At 42.1% G+C, this 20793-nt stretch overlaps 1 protein-coding gene across 11 annotated transcripts in view; it reads left to right on the forward strand.

Moving 5' to 3' along the window:
• The window catches only part of LRRC9 (leucine rich repeat containing 9), a 110590-nt gene that overhangs the window by 10795 nt on the left and 79002 nt on the right, over nt 1-20793 (forward strand). For all 11 annotated transcript variants that reach the window (XR_012903264.1, XM_075926333.1, XM_075926334.1 and 8 more), the window contains 6 exons: nt 1337-1400; nt 2010-2080; nt 5259-5441; nt 7285-7440; nt 14153-14361; nt 18492-18620. Coding sequence is in view for 10 of the 11 variants with exons in the window: in XM_075926333.1 (XP_075782448.1) it covers nt 1337-1400; nt 2010-2080; nt 5259-5441; nt 7285-7440; nt 14153-14361; nt 18492-18620 (812 nt within the window). In the remaining variant the exon portion in view is untranslated. The remainder of the gene's footprint in view (nt 1-1336; nt 1401-2009; nt 2081-5258; nt 5442-7284; nt 7441-14152; nt 14362-18491; nt 18621-20793) is intronic.

The raw sequence follows: 20793 nt of genomic DNA on the forward strand, positions 1-20793 counted from the left end.
GCTGGCAATATCAGAAGAACATTTTGAAGTTACTGCTTCCTTTCCTCCTGTTGTCATGTCAAAGTAGCTCATATGTACAAGTTCTACAAAATAAATGGTTGCCTGTGCACTGCTAACCTTTGGGATGGAGTGCTCATCACAGAGCAAATGAGATCTCTTTCAGTCAGAGAATGCTGTAGGAGGAGCTGTGGTGTGTAAAGGGAAGGAAAGGGCATAAAATACACCCTTCTGTCAGAAGAGGACACACCTGCCTCTCTCCACTTTCAGTGAGACAACAGCTGCACCTCCATCCCCATCTTCCTATTGGAGTGTGAGGAATAGCAGGTGGAGGGAGATTCTACGAAGAAGGATTAGAGAGGAGGAAAATATCTATAAGGGCTAATTAAACCAGGAGCCTTGGAATCTGCATACTATGTTCAGAGGGCTTTACAGGAAACAGAAATTCTGAGGTGGTGGAGTAAATTGGTAGCATACCACACAACTCACTGGTCAGGCTGACACATACTTAAGTATGCTGGGCATAGAAGATTGAATAAGGAGTGGGAAGAAAACAAGTTTGAATCCTAGTGAGAAGAAGAAGAAGAATGGGGCTGGTCTGGAGAGTCTGAGGCAGCCCACTTTTCTGGTAAATTTAAACCCAATCCATTCAGGTGCTCTAATGGAGAAATAGGAAAGACTTATGGGAACAGGTAGAAAATAGTATACTGGAGAGTTGACAGTGGCAGAGTATTGGCACAGGGAGTGACAAGGGTGGAGATAGGATAAAATAAGAAGGGAAGATTGGTGTTGTGGAAAATGAGAGAAAGACGTGACTGAAGAGGTAGGGCTCAGGAAGAAAATGAAAAGAAACAGGGTACATTAGCAAAATTATTAGATGTGTTACAATAAGTAATGCTGGAATCTCATCCCAGGATATTATGATCTTCATCACACACAGAAATGACTGACATCAGTATTGCATCCTAATGTGGTGTCCCAATGCTGAGATGTGGGCTGATGCTAAAAGTTAGATTACCCATGACACAGGGCATGGTTTTGTAAGGTTTTTGATTAAAAGTTGTGAAGCTAAAGAGCTGCTAGACTGGGTTTATTTTAATTTTATTATAAATTACAAGGCTTTTCAAATTAATTCATTTTGAGCAGCATTCATTGTCTATTTACACACTAGAACAAAATGAAGCTTACAATAAAAGTTAAGATTGTTGAATAATAAAAATGTGACAGACCCTTACCAACTTAAATTGGAATGATCTGCCTTCTGATTTTTAGTTAATAGGAACGTCATCATTTGTAATATTGTATTAGACTGAAGCTTTATCTTTTCAAATATTTACAGGGATTGCACACTCTGCAGAATTTAAAGGAGCTCAATCTGGCTGGAAACTTAATAAATAAAATTGGTAGGTGATATTTATTTGAAACCTGGCATCTCTGCATACTAATTCTTATTTGCTGTAAAATCTAATGTATATTTACATGATTCCACTCCAGTTCAAATCCATGGCAAGCACCTAATGACTTGAATGGCACAGGATCAAGCCCTGTGTGGTCATTCCCACTCCTATGGAAACAAGTGGCAAAACTCTCCAGGCCTAATTCATTTACATTAAAGCCCTTTAACACTGTCTCAGCAGTGTTAAAATAGATATCAATTAGTGTGCAGCCACTTCATGGCTTCTTTACACTTCCTGAGTAGTATAAATGGGCTTTAATGTACACTATATGGGAATCAGGACTTCAGTGAGAGTAAAATTGGGCACTACATTTTTCAAAAGAGAAATGTATAAATCTGCTAATTTTTCTCAGATTCTTTTCCGTGTTCGCTTTGGTTTTGCATAGAAAAAGAAAAGGTTGCTTTCCATAAGAGCTATTTACTTATAATAATGAATTGTGTGCAATTTTATTTTGTGGCTAAAGCTTGTATTTATGGTGAAAATGTGTACTTCGCCAAGTACAGTAAGTGCAACCATGTTCTCTTTAATTATGTTTGCCTGTGTGTTTTATTTTAGGAACTTGCTTTGATCCCAATGAAAAATTGGAAAGATTAAACCTCTCTGGTAATAGAATACGTTCCTTCAAGGTATGTCCAGGCTTTGCATTATATTTTTATGTTCTTTTAATCATCACCTCAGTCTCAGAAGCAATCAGGCTCTGGATCCTAGTTGACCAGTCCTTGTGGTTGGAGTGACGATCAAGGACAGCTACCAAGCCAAGAGTCAAAGCCAGATGTAGAGCTGAGACCAGGCCAAAGACAGTGTTGAAACTGGTCCCAGAGCCAGGTCCTGGACCAGAATCCACCGACAAGCCTAATCAGGATTGTAGTCAGAGTCCAGAAGTAGGCTAAAGATTTAAGCTGGGTTGGACTCCGTCCAAGGGTCAAGAGGCAGGTGCAGGGCTGGAGCAAGGTTGAAATAGGGCCCAAACAAGGCTGAAGTGGGCTGGAACATAGCTTGGACTGGGGCAGAATTGAGGGCAGCAAGAAAATCTAGGGTATCTGTAACACTGCAAGGCAGTGGGAGAGTAGATGAGTGGTGCTGTTGCACAGACTAGCTTGCAGCTTTGGGGGTGAGAGTGAAATACTTGTTACTGTGGGTGTCTTCTGAGCTGGACCCTGCCCAGGGATAGGCTGCTGCAGAATGCCTGAGGGTATGTCTACACTACTCCGCTAGTTCGAACTAGCGGGGTATTGTAGGCATACCGCACTTGCAAATGAAGCCCGGGATTTGAATTTCCCGTGCTTCATTTGCATAAGCGGGGAGCCGCCATTTTTAAAACCCCGCTGGTTCGAACCCCGTGCAACGCGGCTACACGGGGCACGAACTAGGTAGTTCGAACTAGGCTTCCTAGTTCGAACTACCGTTACTCCTCGTGAAATGAGGAACTGGAATCAAGAGTGGGGATAGAGACGGATACGCATCCAGAAGAGAAGGGCAGTGTGAGTAGGAAAGAGAGCCTGGTGTGTGAGGAAATTGGAGTCTGAGTGGAGAATAAAACTAATAGGTGAGAAGAATGGGACTGGAACAAAGAGCTAGGGATGAGAAAGATACAGGATTGGGACAGGGACATGATGGAGGGGAAGGATATGTAATAGTCCTCAGAGGGCCAGGTAGTCTAGTTTCCAGCCTTCTCAGTGGAAAGGGCTTTTAGTCTAGTTCCAAACCCTTGTATGTAGCCGATCTTCACTACTGGATTTTCAGTGTTCTTACCCTATCCTCACTCAAGGGGGTTGCAATGGAATTGAGATTTATGCTCCTTGCAACAAAGGGCAAGTGGTAGGGGAACCCAGGCTCTTGTACTCCACTCAGACTTCCAATCCAGGGCCCTATGAGACAACAGTGTCGGACACTCTGGAATGCACCCGATGCTGCCTTCCTAGGTTACTTCCTACCATCTGTCTCCCTGTGTCTCCAAGTTCAATATAAGATAGCAAAAGAAAAGACAACTAAACTTTCAGCTCCAACTGGGCCTAACAGGCTGTCTTCTTTCTCATAGATAGATTTATTTGGCACTGCTGTTCAGGAGCTCTTAGGGTAGGTCTGACTTACTCCCTGTTCTGAGAGGAGTTGTTCCCTTTTAAGCTTCCTCTCCATCTTAAGATAGTTGAGTTTCAAGCATGACATGTCTGTTTGCAGGATAAATGCCTTTGAGAAATCTGAGTGGAATAGCACTTGTTCCCAGATAACCTGATCTTACGGTGCTCTAAATATTTTGTCATATTTTTTTGGTTCAGTGGCCTCTTTTGCATTCAGGTCTTTAAGCAGGTCTATCAAAGGGGCAATAAAGGTAGTGAGGTTTGAAATGAATCACTGCTAGCACCCCGTTAATCCCAAGAAATAGTGAACTTCTTTGTGGAGGGGATGCGGCTGCCCGCTAGGGCTTATACCTTGTCCATGATAGATTGTAAGCATGCCTTCCCATGTAGACCCTAAATAGGTGAGTGGCCAGTTAGCTGGGTTGGCCATCAACCCCACCCCTTAAGAGCCTGTAATACCAAGATAACATGCTTCATACGGTTGATGACAATACAGTCAGTTAGGCAACAGCATACAATCAATATGGTCATAGTACTCTGTCCATTAACTGCTGAAAGGTGGTAGTAAATCCATGGAGTTTGTAAGTGGTGGAGAAGGTGTTTTTTCTTTAATTTCAGTTGTTAAGAGAATCTGCCAATATCCATTCATAAAGTCAAGGGCAGTTATATGTTTAGCAGCCCCCAGTCCTCGCAGCACCTTGCCAAACCCTAGCATGAGGCGTATATCAAACTTTAAAATTGTTTTCATCTTTCAGAAATCAATATAGAACCACATCAGCCTATTCTGTTTGGGCATTAACACAATGGGTCTTCCCCATTCACTGTGTGATTCTTCAGCAATTCTTAGTTCTAACATGGCTCTCCCACATTCTGTTTGGGAGTGGCTGTAGGCTCTCATGTACCATCTGCCTGGAGTCAGCATCTATATGATGAAACATCAGGTGTGTCCACCCAGTACCACTGAACACACCTCAGGGGAAGGATTCAAATAACTAGTATACTTACTGCTCTCGATTGGGTTGCAGATCCTTCCCTCTAGGCATTGGGACATAGTTCAGCCCAAGTTCAGGTTTGGGAGGGAACAGGGCTATGAGGACGTTGTCTTTTCCTTTCCTGGCCTTGAGCAGGTTGACAAGATATACCTGGGTTGACTTTCTTTTTCTGGATTTTCTTGGTCTCAGATGTCTGTTTCACTACCTTGAAAAGGGCTTGCTATCAGGTCAGTAGCTTGGATTCAGACATCAACAAGACAAGTAACTCTCTGATTTTGAACTTATGTAGCCAGACCCTAAGCTCCCTGTAACATGTAAATTCACTGCAACCAGTTGAAAATGGCCTTGGAGTATTGGTACCATAACACCAAGGGGAAAACAGGTAAGTTAATGGTACAGGGTTAACTACTGCCTGCTACAATTCACAAGTTTGGGGAATATGCTGCCACAGAGAGTGACCACTCCTCAGTTCCTATTTGTCTCTCTCCACTGTATGGAGCTTGATCCCAATAAAGTCCATGAAAGGTTGCTTTTCTGGGGACTGGGAGAAGAAGAGAACAATACAGATACTCCTTTAATACTACCCCAGATCTGCCTGATTTTGCTCCCTCTGCTGTTGCATATATCCTCTTAGTAATTAAAAGTAATGACCTGCCTTCATGCTGTACTGCAGACTTATTGAAATAAAGATCATCAATATGTTATTGATTTACCATTTTTATTGTTTTTTCCAGGAACTCACTAATTTAGCAAGCCTACCTCATTTAAAAGATTTGAGTCTGAATGATCCTCAGTATGACCCCAACCCCATTTGTCTTCTCTGTAATTATGCTACACATGTGCTGTATCATATGCCTCAGCTTGAAAGGCTGGATACATATGATGTGTCTGAAAAACAAATCAAGGTCCTGGCAGAGGTAAGGGTAAAATTTTCACCACATGGCTATTCCAACAATATTTGTGACCGCTTTTCCTGTTTATCTTAGTTTTTGATGATACACCTCCACTGCCCAAGATCTGTCTTTCAGCCAACAAAATTGAGGTGTTCATATCAAAATGAATACCATGCAGTGTTGCCAGCTTTTGAGATTTTTATCATGAGTCTCACAATATCCAGTGAATGATTATGAAAGAATCTCAGCATTAATTTTAAAAGTAAGTTTCTACTACACATGAGGAGAAAAAACATAAAACCTAAACAAACAGAACCTGAAAGCAAAGAAATTAGGACAGTCTTTATTATTACTGTTAATCTCATGATTTTAGAAGGCCCAGCTCATGATTTTTGAATGCTTGAGGTTTGTATTATTGGCCACCTTTCTTCGTTGGTGAGAGGCAATGTTATTGTAGTGGTAGAAGCCATTCCCTTCTTTTGAAAATTGATTGCAAGTCCTTTTTATATATTTTTTTCATTATTTAAAGAATCTAATACTTCTATAAAGGCAATCTTTATCATCTGTATTCTGTAAACAGATTACAGTTCATAGAATAGCAATAACTACAAGAAGGTGAACTGAAAATCAAGCATGACATTGTTTTAAAAATAAAAAAGCTTATTAGTGTTTTCATATACTGTTTCCATATAGTCTTTCTAGCAAATCCTTAAGTTCTGTCCTCCCCTTTCTATGTGGCTCATCCTGTTATGAAGCTACTGCTGATTATGATCCTATCCAAGTAAAGTGGTTTTAAAAATCAAATATGTCGAGCTTAACTCTCCTTAGAAATGGACAAAAAACCCTCTTATTTTTCATTTTTTAAAACCATTCTTAAACAACTATAATGTTTTAACTTGAAGACAAGTCATCTAATAGCAATATATAGGCTAGGAAGGATTAGATTTTTATTGGTAAATGTCAGTTAAAGCACGCGCGAGCACACAGAGAGAGAAAAATATTTTTGTTGATAAGAATGATGAATTACAGCTAGACAAATTAAGTAAAATGCTGCTTAAGGAACTTAGGGTTCGATTTAAGGATATTTCTTTTGTATATTTTGACATGATGTTGAGCACTTGTGTTTTAATGGTTATAAAGCTTTCACTCTTTGAATGTCAGTGTATATAATCATTAAATAATTGTCTGGCCTCCACTATTGTCTATCCCACATATTTTCTGCAACTGAGAAACTTTAAAATGATAAAAATAGAAAAAATGCTTACAAATCAATTGAAATCATAAGAAAGTAAAAATTGAACTCTGCTAACCTAACAGCATACAATATCGAGGGCTTCTGATGTTTCAGCTGTAACCAATAAATACTGATGAAACATCCCAGATACTACAAAAATTAAATCAGTGTTTTTCCAATAAACATTGGAAAAACCCTGGAAATAGTGAATTGTCTCTAAGAGCATGCCCATGTGTAGTAGTAATGAGAGCTACAGGTGTGATTTTTTTAAATGTACAAACATACTGTGTATTAATTGGTCCATGTAATTTATTTTGGTGCATACTAAAGATTCCCTACTGTGCATTCATTAACGCAGTGCTGATTGAAACAATACTGCATTTAAGTGCACTGGGAACATCACAAAGAAAATGAAAACAACCTCCCCAAAATGAAATGAATGAAGCTCTTACAATGCCATAAAAATCGAGTACCTGATATGATTATTTTAAAATGTTAATTGTAGGAGCCAATCAAATATAAAATGTAATGTCACGAGTTTGCTGAATTGCTAGAAAACAGCATGTGGTAACAGTCATATTTTGCTAACTTTATTCTGGCAAATAACTTGTCCTGTTTTCCTGACACTGGAAGGCTACAGTGATGAAAAAGATAATGTACTATAATATGCGTGTAAAGAGTGTTCATAGGCAGCTCAATGAGGAACTTGAAAAGCTAAAAGAAAGAAAATGGAAACTTCAGAAATTGCCAGAAGATCGCATAAAATTGTTCAGCTGCAACATGAAACATGTAAGTTTAAATACTTTTAAACATCAACAAAAATATGCATCCTTTGTAAGAAATGTTAATGTCTATTGTGGGAGGAGATACGGTTTAGGATGAAGAAATTCTTTTATAAGCTTACTAGAAGATTTAATTGGCGTTGCTCGGTTCCTTAATTCAATTTTTGTTTTTTGAAAATACATTGAAAATATACATGCTTCATTTAAATTATTACTCTGGGGTGGAGCTAGGAATGAGGGGTTCAGTATGCAGGCTACTCTGGGGAGAAAGGATTATTCCAGCCCCCTCTCAGCACAGAAGCCTGGGGCTAGGTGAGAAGCAACTCTTTATGGCTGCTGTAGCACCCATGGGCATAGCTGGGGGAGGAATGCATAACCTTGGCTGGAGCAGGAAGAGATTAGTCTGCCCCTTGCACTCCACAAGCAAAGTGAGCAATGCAGCAACCTGTGCACTTTCCCCTTGCTCCACGATGAAGAGAAACAACCACTTATGTCCCCGTACGAATTGGGGTGGTGGAAGCTTCAACTCCACTTTTGCCCTCCCTAAAGGACACCTGGGCTACGTCGACACTGCACAGTTATTTCAGAATAAGCTATTCCAGAATAGTTATTCTGAAATAGTTTATTTCAAAATATCACGTCTACACTGTCCGGAAGCCTCAAAATTAGTCTTCGGCAGGCTTCCCATGTAGATGTGCTATCTCGATTTAAAGCCCCAGGAGGAATAACTTAGAATGGCCCTGGTAAGGGGCTGTTTCAAAATAGCAGAAGTTGAACGTCTACACACTCCTTATTTCGAAATAGCTATTTTGGAATAGGCATTATTCTTAGTAGAATGTGGTTTATAGAATTCAGAATAAGCCATTTGTTATTTTGAAATTATTTCAAAATAATGGAATTGCTGTGTAGAAGCTCACATAATTATTTTGGAGTAACGGCCATTATTCCAAAATAATTTCTGTGTAGACGCACCTCTGGGAGATGGGCGGCTGGGACACTCCTGGATGTATGTGTGGATGTGCACCCAGCCAGCCCCTTTTGCCTGCCTGATGATTGTCTCTTTTATGTATGATTTTATGAGAAGTCCCATTCTAAGCACATCCAGTTTTCCTGGCACAACCAAACCCATACCTTGCTTTAAGTAATGATAAGAGGAAGTGGTATACTGATGGTCCTAGCTCTTACCATTTAGGTGGAGTTCTAGAATAATCAGATGCGATGGATGGACAGACAGTCTCTCAAATATATAGTAGATGTGGCTAAATCCTGCCTTTAGTAATACCCATTTGGGTTGGGCAGTGTGACTGAGTGCAGAATATAGCCAATGTTCTTAGGGACTGATTGGTTGATTAACTCATTGGAAAACTTACCGTAAGAAGGCCCTGTTGTTTATTCAAATACCTAAACTCTATTTAAGAACAATTACTTGTGTTGCAGTTTCAGTAATCCTCAACAGGCTGTGCTCAAGTTGCAGTTTCTAATTTTAAGGCTAAAATGTTATCTTCCTATTCTTTAAATACAGTACAAGCAATAAGTTAATGAGTTACAGATTTTGTTGCTGTCCCAGATAATCCTAAACAGTAAAACATTTTTCTTTTGCAGTCTACACTCTTTTTACTTTATAATAAGTCTTTGTACCATGAGTTAGCTATTTTTAAATATGCCTATTTAAAAATAATCCAGCCTTTTTGCTTCTTACATATATCTAAATGTTTTTAGTATTTTGATCAGGGATTTGTACTCTTAAATTGCACAGAAAGGAATAGTTAGACTGTCTGGATTTTTGATGCTCATAGGACTGACTTGTTCCTGAATAGTGCAGTTTAATGGAAATGTAACTTTTAGGAGCTATTTTTACAATGCAATAAGGGGAAGGTTATTTTTACTCTCTCATATGTCAGTGGTTAAAGTTGTTAATGTTAATTGGATCCTCTAGCTATTTTTCATGCAGTCTTGAGTCAGCTATCATGGTGGAGTAACCTAGAAGCTTTAATCTAGACCTAAAGAGTGAAGAAGAGTTATGTGCCTGATGTAATCAAACATGATAGACTAGTTTGTAAATTTCCTAGATGAAGATTTTCACACTTCTTGCTGAAAGTCAAGGCTCTTAAATCAATATTTAGGAACCTAAATAAATGACCTGATTTTAAAAGTATTGTGGGTGTTCACAGAATTCATTCACCAGTGCGATGCCTTCTGCTGGAGGTCACAGGGATTAGCTCTGCTAGCTGGCACATCCTCTCTCGGTGATACCTTGCCCATCACCATCAACATCTGCAGATCTGCCTCAGCCCAAGTACTGTAGCATCCTCTTCCTGATTCGATCCTTGGACCATGTTGCTATTTGTGTTTTCTCCTTTTTATAGAATCATAGAGCTGGAAGAGACCTCAGGAGATCATCAAGCCCAGCCCCCTGCCCAAAGCAGGACCAATCCCAACTAAATCAACCCAGCCAGGGCTTTGTCAAGCTGAGACTTAAAAACCTCTAGGGATAGAGATTCCACCACCTCCCTAGGGAAGCCATTCCAGTGCTTCACCACCCTCCTAGTGAAATAGTTTTTCCTAATATCCAACCTAGACCTCTCCTACTGTAACTTGAGACCATTGCTCCTTGTTGTGCCATCTGTCACTAATGAGAACAGCCTTTCTCCATCCTTTTTGGAACCTCCCTTCAGGAAGTTGAAGGCTCCTATCAAATCTTTCCCCCCCCCGCCTCTGCCCAATTAAACAAACCCAAATCCCTCAGCCTCTCCTCATAAGTCATGCACTCCAGCCCCTTAATCATTTTGGTTGCCCTCTGCTGGACCCTCTCCAATGCATCCACATCCTTTCTATAGTGGGGGGCCCAGAACTGAAAACACTATTCCAGATGTGGCCTCACCAGAGCCGAATAAAAGCGAATAATCACTTCTCTGGATCTGCCGGTATAACCGCCACCAAGCGGATTTGAACCTGGGACCTCTGAAGCAGAGTAGAGGAGCCTCTACGCTCTGAACTAAAAGCCAGCTGGCTCCCAGCCCCTGCTGTAGAGGTCTCTTGATGTTAGCTGTTGCTGTGGTCTCGGTACCACTTGCATTGCTCAGTAACCACACTAGCTACATCTACATTGGCAAGATTTTGCGCAAATACTTTTAACACAAGAGTTTTTGCATTAAAGTATTTGCGCAAGAGAGCATCTACACTGGCATGTGCTTTTGCGCAAGAGATGTGCTTTTGCGCAAAAGCATCCGTGCCAGAGTAGATGCTGTCTTGTGCAAGAAATCTCCGATGGCCATTTTAGCCATCGGGCTTTCTTGAGCAAAAAATTCATGTTGCCTGTCTACACTGGCCTCTTGCACAAGAGGCCTTATTCCTGAGCAGGAGCCTCATAGTTCTTGCACAAGAAGCACTGATTTCTTACATTAGAACGTCAGTGTTCTTGCGCAAGAACTCGCGGCCAGTGTAGACAGATGGCAAGTTTTTGCACAAAAGCAGCTGCTTTTGCGCAAAATCTTGTCAATGTAGACACAGCCTAGATGTGTGGGTTACACTGGCAATGCTCCTCCTAATGCACCCTAATATTCCATTAGCATTCTTGGCTACAAGGGTACACTGTTGACTCATATCCAGCTTCTCATCCACTGTAATCCCCAGGTCCTTTTCTGCTAAACTGCTATTTAGCCATTCGGTCCCCAGCCTGTAACAATGCTTGGGATTCTTCCGTCCCAAGTGCAGGTCTCTACACTTGTCCTTGTTGAACCTCATCAGATTTCTTTTAGGGAGAGGGAAGATCTCAATTAGTGAATGGTGGGGACCCAGTCCCACCCACGACTCTGGCTCGCAGCCCAGAGTCCCTATAACTCCTACGGCCTCTCCTTAACTTCTCACCAGTGCTGCTTGCATTTCCTGGGCCACTTCCCCATGCTCCCAGACTTTCTTTGCCCTCTTCTCAGGGCCTCAAGCCTTCAGGGCCCAGCAGCTAGCCAAGAGGTACCTCTCTAGCTCCCCTAGTACCTGCTAGCAGCTGCCCTGTCTGAGGTATTACTCTCCTGCAGCCTCTAGGAGCCCAGTTCTTTTCTTTGGGCTCCTAGTAGCAACTGACTGCCTTAGGCCCCATAGCTCTTTTTATATAGACCTGCTGGGTCCTGATTGGCAGCTTCTGGCAACCTCTCTCAGATTGGCTGCTCCCAGCACCCATTTTCCATAGTGCTCAGCACTCTGTGCAACCTCCTTAGGGCCATTTTTAACCCTTTGCCAGTGTGGGGTGGACACCTCTTCACAGGGTGCTGAGTACTTTGGAAAGTCAATGCACTTATTTAGGCCTTTAAATGTGGGTTTATGAGCCTGACTTCAGGCAATGAGGTTTGAAAATCTTGGTGTAAATATTCATAGTATCACAAAAAGTTCAGCATGATTTTGACATGAAAGTCTTCTGTGACTTCATCAGGCTTTGGATCAGATTCTTAGTTGGTGAGTGGTAAGCCTGTCGTCTTGTTTCCAGATGTGTAGTAGACCTAGTTGTAAACTTGTCCAGCTTTCAGGTGTCTACCAAAATATTGTGAGCTAAAAGTTCCCATGTCCTCCAAAAGTTGCAAAATGAAATGTACTTCTTCAAAAATGTGATTAAATGAGCAGTCTCTTTTCGCTGATAGTATGCTATGCTGAAATCATTAGTCCTGAAACAAAAATTTCAAGAAGTTTCATTTCAGTATTTTTTGCTTTTATTCCTATCTTCTTTTTAATTGAACTGAAAAGTTGAACCCCCCCCCCAAAACAACCCACCCACCCCCACACACAACTCCCACTCTCATTGCCACACAATAAACAAGTTAGTTCACAGAATGAGTGCACCTGTATGATATCTCCTATCACATAGTTGCATTCACTGGTCAGTTTACAGTATATTATGCTCAGTGGCAGGTGGTCCTCTGTTTCTACTGCAGTGCGGTTTGAATGATAAAAGTGTGTTTGCAACCTTTCAAATAAAAACGCCAACTCAACATGAAATCACTACACAATTTAAGTCTAAAATGCTAAAATTAATGCTAAAAATAAGAGGGAAATGTTTTCATTTCTAAAGAATTTTTGGACCCTTAATTTTTCAACTAATTTCTGCACAAAAGGTAAAATTCCTCCTTTTGCAGAGGGCCAGCACAAAGCCTCTTACTCAAACCCTATGTTGAGGACTCAGTTGTTACTTACATGATACATGTGCCATCCCATAATACAGGCATGAATTTCATTTAAGATGATTTTACCTAAATCTCAGTTGTAGTGCTGCTCTAAAGACCTCCTGGATTGCAATGGCAAGGAAATTGTATGTCAGCATTGTAGTGCCAAGGGTTCAATCGTGGATGGGGGATAGTGAGAGGGATGAAAACCTGGCCTCATTGAAATCAACAAGGCTAAGATTTCAGCCTGGTGCATTGGAAAAGTCAGTGAGCATGCTCAGGTCAAAGTGGAGCTATTTGCCATCTTGGTTAGTAATGGAGCAGTGTAACCCTAGCTTTACTTCTGCTGAAGTACTGATTTCCCCCACCCTCCAATAAGTATTGGGCACCTCATTAGACTAGAGCTAAGGTTGGCCCCTTTGCTCTAAAATGAGCATGGTTTTACGTCTTCAACCCACATCCTTCTCAGTGCTGAGTGCCCATGACAAAAGGTGTGTGTTGTTGCAGAGATTAGCTCAAAGTAAAGAGTGGGTTTATCTTTTAATAGAACATGCAATTGTTGCATGTACCCCTATTGAGCATATCCCCTCTCCGCCTTTTCTATACACTCCAGTTTCAAGCCCTAAGTGGGGGAAATTGTACAGAGCCTGCCCTCAACATTCCTAATTCTAGGTCATGGGTATCAAATTCAAATGAAATATTTTTCATAACCTCATAGACATGACAATATAAGGGGATAAAGGTCCATAACAGCTGAAGATATCCAACAAGAAAGGGAGGAAGACTACTGTGTTTAAATTTGAATGTTTATCAGGAAATCATTGTCTTGTATTCTTGATTATAATATAATTTACTATAGGCCAGATATGTATTTAGTTCTGAATAAGTGGGAGTTTCAACTTTGCACGATCTCTTATTACTGAAGCCTTGTTCGATGCATGTTTTTACTTGTTCCAAGTAACTTGTTACAAATTGCAGAATTATTTCACTAAATAAACAAGAAAATGTTAATGCCATTAAAAAAAGAAAATTATTGCTTTATTAAATTAATTTTCTGGTAAATATTTTCACAGTCACTTTGTAGTACAGTAAACTTCTGATAATCCGGCACCTTTAGGGCCCAGGTGGTACCAGATTATCAGATATGTCAGATGGGGGGGGGGGGCTATGAGGTATCTGGGGTAGAGTGGGGGGAGTGCGCCCCTCGGCGCTGCGGGACCAATGCGGAAGCACCCCAGCTGCTCTGACCTAAGCGTCCCCAAGTCAGCCGCTGCTGAAACTCACCAGCGGCTGACTCCGGGAAGCCCGGGGCAGAGCTTCTCTGCCCCCAACTTCGCAGAGTCAGCCGCTGGTCTGTTTCAGCAGCGGCTGAATTGGGGAAGCCGGGGGCAGAGTAGCTCCAATTGTCCAGCTGCCCGGAGCAGTTCCGGGTTCCAGATGGCGCCGGACCACTGGAGTTTTACTGTATATAGCTAGAAGGCTTATCTTCTGTGGAAAAACAAATACTGTATTTTTCAACCATATCTTCACTTATTGCATTTGAATCCTAATGTATTTTTTTTTTTACAGCTGGAACGTGAACTTGCATTGCTACAGACATCAAGACAAATACAGAGCAACAAATCTATTAAGAATAAAATGCTGGAAATGGAAAAATCAATTGATGATAGTGAGAACGCGGATGAAGTCAGTGAGGAGTCAAATCTTGAGAGAAAGTTCTTTATGAAATTAGATGCCATGAGGGAAAGGATAACATTCTGGAACAGAAAATTAGATGAGTATGTATAGTGAATTGTATAAGAGCTGAAATTTGAAATATGTATGCATTCTAACTCACTGAGAGGGGGCATGGTAATTTAAGTAATTGATAATAGGATTTGGAGTCTGTGTTACATGTATTTCAACTGAGGATCAAACAGGTAGCATTTTAAATTTGTTAATTTTATAATATGATTTGAGGGAAAGAGTTCTGCCTAGGAGATCAGAAGAAAGATGTATTCTATAAATTACCAAAGAAAGGCAACTTAAGGGTGCATAATAACTGGCAAGGAAAAAAAACTACTTTAGAACACAGACAAGTTTTCTATAGTATACTGTTGAACATAATTAACATGAGCATAGATGAAGTACAGCGTAGCAAATAGAAGCAGCTAACAGGGAGTTTCATGAGGGAGCTCTTCAGGTGAAGGAGGAGCAATTATGGGATCATTGGGCTAAGTGGCTGTCTGTAGAAGTAGCTGGCTGTACTGGGGGTTACTTACTGGTTGCCTGAAAGACTGTGTGCTGATCTTGTGTTTGTCTGTTTGGAGATCCATGTGCTGAGCTGTTTGTTTGAAGGACCATGTGCTGAGGCCGGCAGTTGGAAGCTATAAGCTTCTTACTGAGGATTTGAAATCTATAACCCTCTGTTCATTGGTCAAGTCTTAACCAGGGTGCGGGGGCTACCAGAAGGCCAGGGCTGTATAAAGCCCACTAGTAAGTGACCAGGGAGCTTAGTGAACAGGAGCAGCTAACAGGGAGCTAAGAGGGGGTGTTTAAAGGGAATAGATACATTTGGCATTCTTTAAAACTTTTAAACTAAACTAAAACCAAAACTACCTGATTTAAGTAAAAACCCTATCGAGAATTTAATTATCTGTAGGAGAGAAAGTGGACAGAAGCCCAGCAGCAGAATGGGGGTTATCCTGCTTATTGCGCCCAATGTAACATTTATGATTACCTGCCCTATGGACGGGGGGCTTATATGTTCATTCAATGCAAGGAGCTCCTGGCCCTCAGAGACCACGTACAGGCTTTGGAGGCCAAGGTGGCTGAATTGGAGGAGCAAAGGGAGGCAGAGAGGTAAGTAGATGAGGTTTTCTGGGACACTGAGGAACTGTCCCATGTCCAGTCAGACAGCCCTGTGCTGTTGAGGAGGGCAAAAGACTCATGGAAGGAGAACATTCAATTGGAGCAGAGGGAAACCACCCCATAATTGGGATCCTCATTCCAGATGATGTTGTGATATCCTTTCGCAGTGAGGATACCTCTCCAGGGGAAGGAACTCCAGTCATTAGGAAAAGACAGGTGTTAGTAATGGGGGATTTGATCATTAGAAACATAGACCATTAGGTTTGTGATGATCGGGAGAGCTGTATGGTGACATGCCTGCCTGGTGTGAAGGTTGCGAATCTCTTGAGACATCTAGATAGACTTATGTGTAGTGCTCGTATGTGTAGGTGCCAATGACATAAGGAAGGGTAGGAGAGAGGTTCTGGAGGCCAGAAATTTAGGCTGCTGGGAAAGAGATTAAAATCCAGGACCCCTATGTAGCATTCTCTGAAATACTTTCAGTTCCACGCGCAGGGCCAGGTAGGCATGTAGAACCTCAGAGTCTCAATGTGTGGATGAGAGGATGACGTATGGAGGAAGGGTTTAGATATATTAGGAACTGGGGAAACTTTTGGGAAAGGGGCCACCTATATAGGAAGGTCATTGTGGAGACACTAAATTCTTTGCTTCACTCTTCATGGCTGAGGATGTTAGGGAGATTTCCAAACAACATCAAAGGAAGATACAAGACTTATGAGGAGTAAAAGAAAATTTCAAACTCTTGACTTTACAGGTGATACTGAAATATGGCAAATGCTAGAAACCCATAACAGAAAACTAAATGCATTTTATCAGCAGTGTTTTCTGAGAGTAGTTGGTGTTTGGTTATTTTATCCCACAAGCACAAACTTCAGAGTCTGTGATTCAAGAAAGAAGGCTGAAGTGGTTTGAACACGTGCAGATTTTTTAAAAAAAGTTTCTAGACAAACCCTTGGCTGGATACCACTTGCCAGAAGAAGAAAAAGAGCAGGACAACAGCTGACATAAAACCATTGAAAGAGATGCTATTGTCATGGACACAGACTATTGTGGAGCAAAAAATGTATCACTGGAGAGATGGAGGTAGAAATGCTGGACTGCCTCATGAGCCATAAGTCACAAGAACATCTCCTAGAAATAAATAATGTAACCCTTCTGCCGGGTAGGCCTGGCAGTAACCAGGGCTGGATTCAATATCTTGGGGTCCATCTCACATAGAACTGGCTCGAGCCCCCACCCAGTAATCTGGGAAATTCACGCACCCCTGGGTGCCTCTGAGAAGCAATGCTTCCCCACTCACAAGCACTGAGTCTGAGTGTAGGAAAGAAACGTTTAATGAAACAGAGAGAGGAGTCACACGGCATTAATTTGGGGAAAACATCACAAACAGAGTTCATAACCCAAACATGAGCCAAGCTCTCCCCCCCCCCCTCCGCCAAGAATCGCCCGAAGTCCAAAGAGTCCGACACCCCAAAAGTCTCTGTCCCTGGTCCGTGCCACCCAGAGTCCCAAAGTTCACCCACAGGGTTTCACCTCCCAACCTGGGTAGAAATAGGGGTGGGGGGATAGATGGGGGCACCTTATACGAAACTCTGCCACGCTCCACCAGCTGTCTCATCCCACACCACTGGATGCTCCGCTGGGCGCCTGCCACCGCTCCTTGTCTGCTGCCGCCGCTGGTGGTTACTCCTCGCCTGCCGCCGTTCCATGCCACGCCACTGGTCACCGCCACTTCACTGGCTGCAATAGGTCTGGCTCTCAGCCAAACCAGTGATTTCAGCTCTCAGTGATTTCAACTCTTTAGCCACCAGCTGGACTGGCAAATGAATCCAGCTTTCACTGGACTAGCAAAAGAAAAGTCTCCTCAGGGAGTCTGCTTTAGGTGTGTCCTTAAAACAAAGGGGGAAAGGTGCAGGCTGGGCCAGTCTTATAGTTCACACCTGGCAGGTGTGAAGCAGGCTGACTCAAACCTTTTAACCCTTCCCCCTACAATAATAAATCATTAAAATGGCTATTAACTACCCTGTGTGATTTGAGTTGTTGGATTCAAACTACTTCTTAGCACACAGGTGTCTTCATTGAAAAAAAAAAAAGTTGGATGTCTCAAAGAGGACAAGAATTGAACAAAAATGGCTGGGACCAAAGCATTTTCTTTGCCACGTAGGACTAGTGAATGGAAAAGTTTACAGGCCTTGAAAACAGATATTGGTCCAGCAAAACGGGTAAAATTAATCCCTGAGCAAAAGACCAGCACAAGGTCTATACATAGCACAACCCCTCAAAATAGGCCTTGTGGGGGATTTCAGTGGTGCTATAGGCCTCATGTGAGACCTATCTAGGGGGAGAATTTAATTCTTTAAAGATTTGGAAGCTGATATTCCAAGCTTTGAGATGCTAATAAAGCATTCAGTTTCTAGTTCTAGGGATTCTTCAGATGATTGGTACTAAAATCATATCAAAATTCAAGTGGGAAAATAATGAGAATTAACTGGTTTTTTGATGTCTGATCCCTCATGACTAAGATTTTAGAAATGAATGTGTGTTACCAAAGGAAAGGTTGGATTGCTTAACAATATTCTATTTTAAAAACAACGAGCAGTTCTGTGGTACTTTAGAGATGAGCAAAAATATGAAGTGATAAAGCTGATGAAGTGGGTTTTACCCACAAAAGCTCATGACCTATTAGTCTCTAAGGTGCCACAGGGACCGATCATTGTTTTTAAAGTTACAGACTAACACAGCTACCCTTCTGAGAAATATTCTACTGTGTTTTAATAAGACAAAGGACCTTAGAACTATCATTGTTCCTTCAGTTTAGCCAGGTCTTGCCTTATTTGTTTTGGCGTTTTGGACTATTAAAAGCTGAGTTTGCTCAAGGCCTATCCAAATGAAAAGTGGTTTGACAAAGAATTCTGTGTTCTTAGAACGGAATAAGTCATAAAAAGCCATCTCAATCCCTATTTTGTTGTGAATTTGCTATAAAAAAGCAAAATGAATTTTGTACCTGTCTTTAGAATTTACTATAGTCCTACCAAAATTTATCTTGTTTCTGTTGCAGAATTGAAAAAATTTACCAGATGGAAATTAAAAAGAAGAAAAGCAATAACTTAATTGTGCAGTTTTTGTTGACTGAATTGGAAACAGTAGGCAATACTCGCTTTGAAGAAGGCTCACCAAGTGATTCTTGGTAAAGTTGTTTTAGACGTTACATTTTAAACACTCTTTCTGTAGCTCAATGCCACCCATAGTTCTTGATATCTTGATGCTTTTCTCTCTGTGCAGTACATGGAGGAAGATCCAAATTTTGGAACTGCATGGTTTGGCCATGCCCCCTCAGGTCCTGCTTGCGTCCAGTTTCTCTGACTCTGTGACAGCCTGTGGAAGGTGGCAGCTTTTATAGCTCCTTCCTGCAACTCCCATTGGCCAGGAATGGTGAACTGGAGCCAATGGGAGCTGCAAATGGCTGTGCCTGTAGACGCTTAGGTAAACAAAGTGTTTCACGGCCTGCCAATGGCTTACCCAGACAAGTTGTGACCTGAAGTTTGAAAAACCCTGCTGTAGTATAATCTCTTTAACATGAAAGTGCAACTTACAAATGTAGATTTGTTTTTGAGTGAAATTATGTAAAAAAAACAGTGCAGAACTTTAGAACCTACAAGTGCACTTAGTCCTACTTCTTGTTCAATCAACCGCTAAGACAAAAAGGTTATTTTACAACTCAAAGGGGTAGCCATATTAGAGTGTATCTAGACTACAGGGTTTTTTCGAAAAAAGTGGCCTTTTTTCGAAAAACTTTCCCCTGTGTCTAGACTGCCACCGTATTCTTTCGAAATTAAATTGAAAGAACACAGCGGTTTTTTCGACCGCAGTAAACCTCATTTTATGGGGAATAACGCCTTTTTTCGAAAGTGCTCTTTTGAAAAAAGGCGTTCTAGAATGCAAACAGGGCTCTTTCAAAAGAGAGCATCCAGACTGCCTGGGTGCTCTCTTTCAAAAAAGCGGCTTGCTTTTTTGAAATAAGTGGCTGCAGTCTAGATGCTCTCTCGAAAAAGCCTCTTTCGAAAAAGATTCTTTCGAAAAAGGCTTATAGTCTAGACGTAGCCTGAGTCTGTAACTTTAAAAACAATGAGTAGTCTTGTAGTACCTTACCAGTGGTCCCCAACCTTTTGGGGCTGCCAGGCGCCCAGGGGCAGGGTCTTTCACATACCAGGCACCCGGGGGCAGGGCCTCACATGTGCCTGTGGGCGGGGTCACGCACACACCGCATGCCTGGTGCCAGCGCCACCCATGCGCCACACTCCTGGGGCCAGCGCCACTCCTATGCCGCACGCCTAGGGGTGGGGTTGCCTGTATGCCATGCGCCTGGAGCTGGCGCCGCTCCTGTGCTGTGCGCCCAGGAGCCGGCAGCGCCCATGCGCCGTTCTCCTGGAGCCAGTGCTGCTCCTGTGCCACGTGCCCAGGGGCAGGGAAGCCCATACGCCGCGTTCCCGGGGCCGGCACAGCCCATGCACCATGCACCTGGGGGCGGGGCTACCCCTGTGCTGCATGCCTGGGGCTGGCGCCGCCCCTGTGTTGCACGCCTGGGGGCGGGGCCGGCCCCGATCAGTCGGCGGGCGCACAGAAATGGCCCGGTGGGTGCCATGGTGCCCACGGGCACTGCGTTGGGGACCACTGCCTTAGGGTATGTCTACACTAGCCCCCTAGTTTGAACTAGGGTGGCTAATGTAGGCAATCGAACTTTCAAATGAAGCCTAGGATTTAAATATCAAAAATATTCAAAGTAGGAATAAGAGCCTCCGGAAAAGGGCGCTTTTTCCGGAGGATCGGGGCCAGTGTAGACGCTCTTTTCCGGCTTTTCTAAAAGCCGGAAAAAAGCGGCGGACATTTTTATTTAAATGCCGCGGGGGATATTTAAATCCCCCGCGGATTTCCCTACTACGATAGCTGAAATTAACATGCCCCTTCCGGAAAAGGGGCCAGTGTAGACGAGCCCCATGGGGTATACGAATCTTTACTGCATCTAGCATGTAAATATCTTGTGACACTGGCTAAGACAGGGCCATGTGAATGTGTATTTTCTCTTTCAGTTGATATGAAAACAAGAAGCAGGCAGCATTATCTCCTGCAAACGTACCCAAACTTGTTTGTCTGAATGACTGTCTGAACAAGTAGGACTGAGTGGCCATGAAGATTCTAAAGTTTTGCATTGCTTTATTTTTTAATGCAGTTTTTTGTATTTAATAAGTTCAGCTTTCATGATAAAGATATTACACTACAGTGCTTGTAATGGAGGAATTTAAATATATATTTTTTACAGTGCAAATATTTGTCATCAAAAGTAAATATAAAGTGAGCACTAT

Source organism: Pelodiscus sinensis, chromosome 4 (genome assembly GCF_049634645.1).
Source record: "Pelodiscus sinensis isolate JC-2024 chromosome 4, ASM4963464v1, whole genome shotgun sequence".
Taxonomy (NCBI): Eukaryota; Metazoa; Chordata; order Testudines; family Trionychidae; genus Pelodiscus; species Pelodiscus sinensis.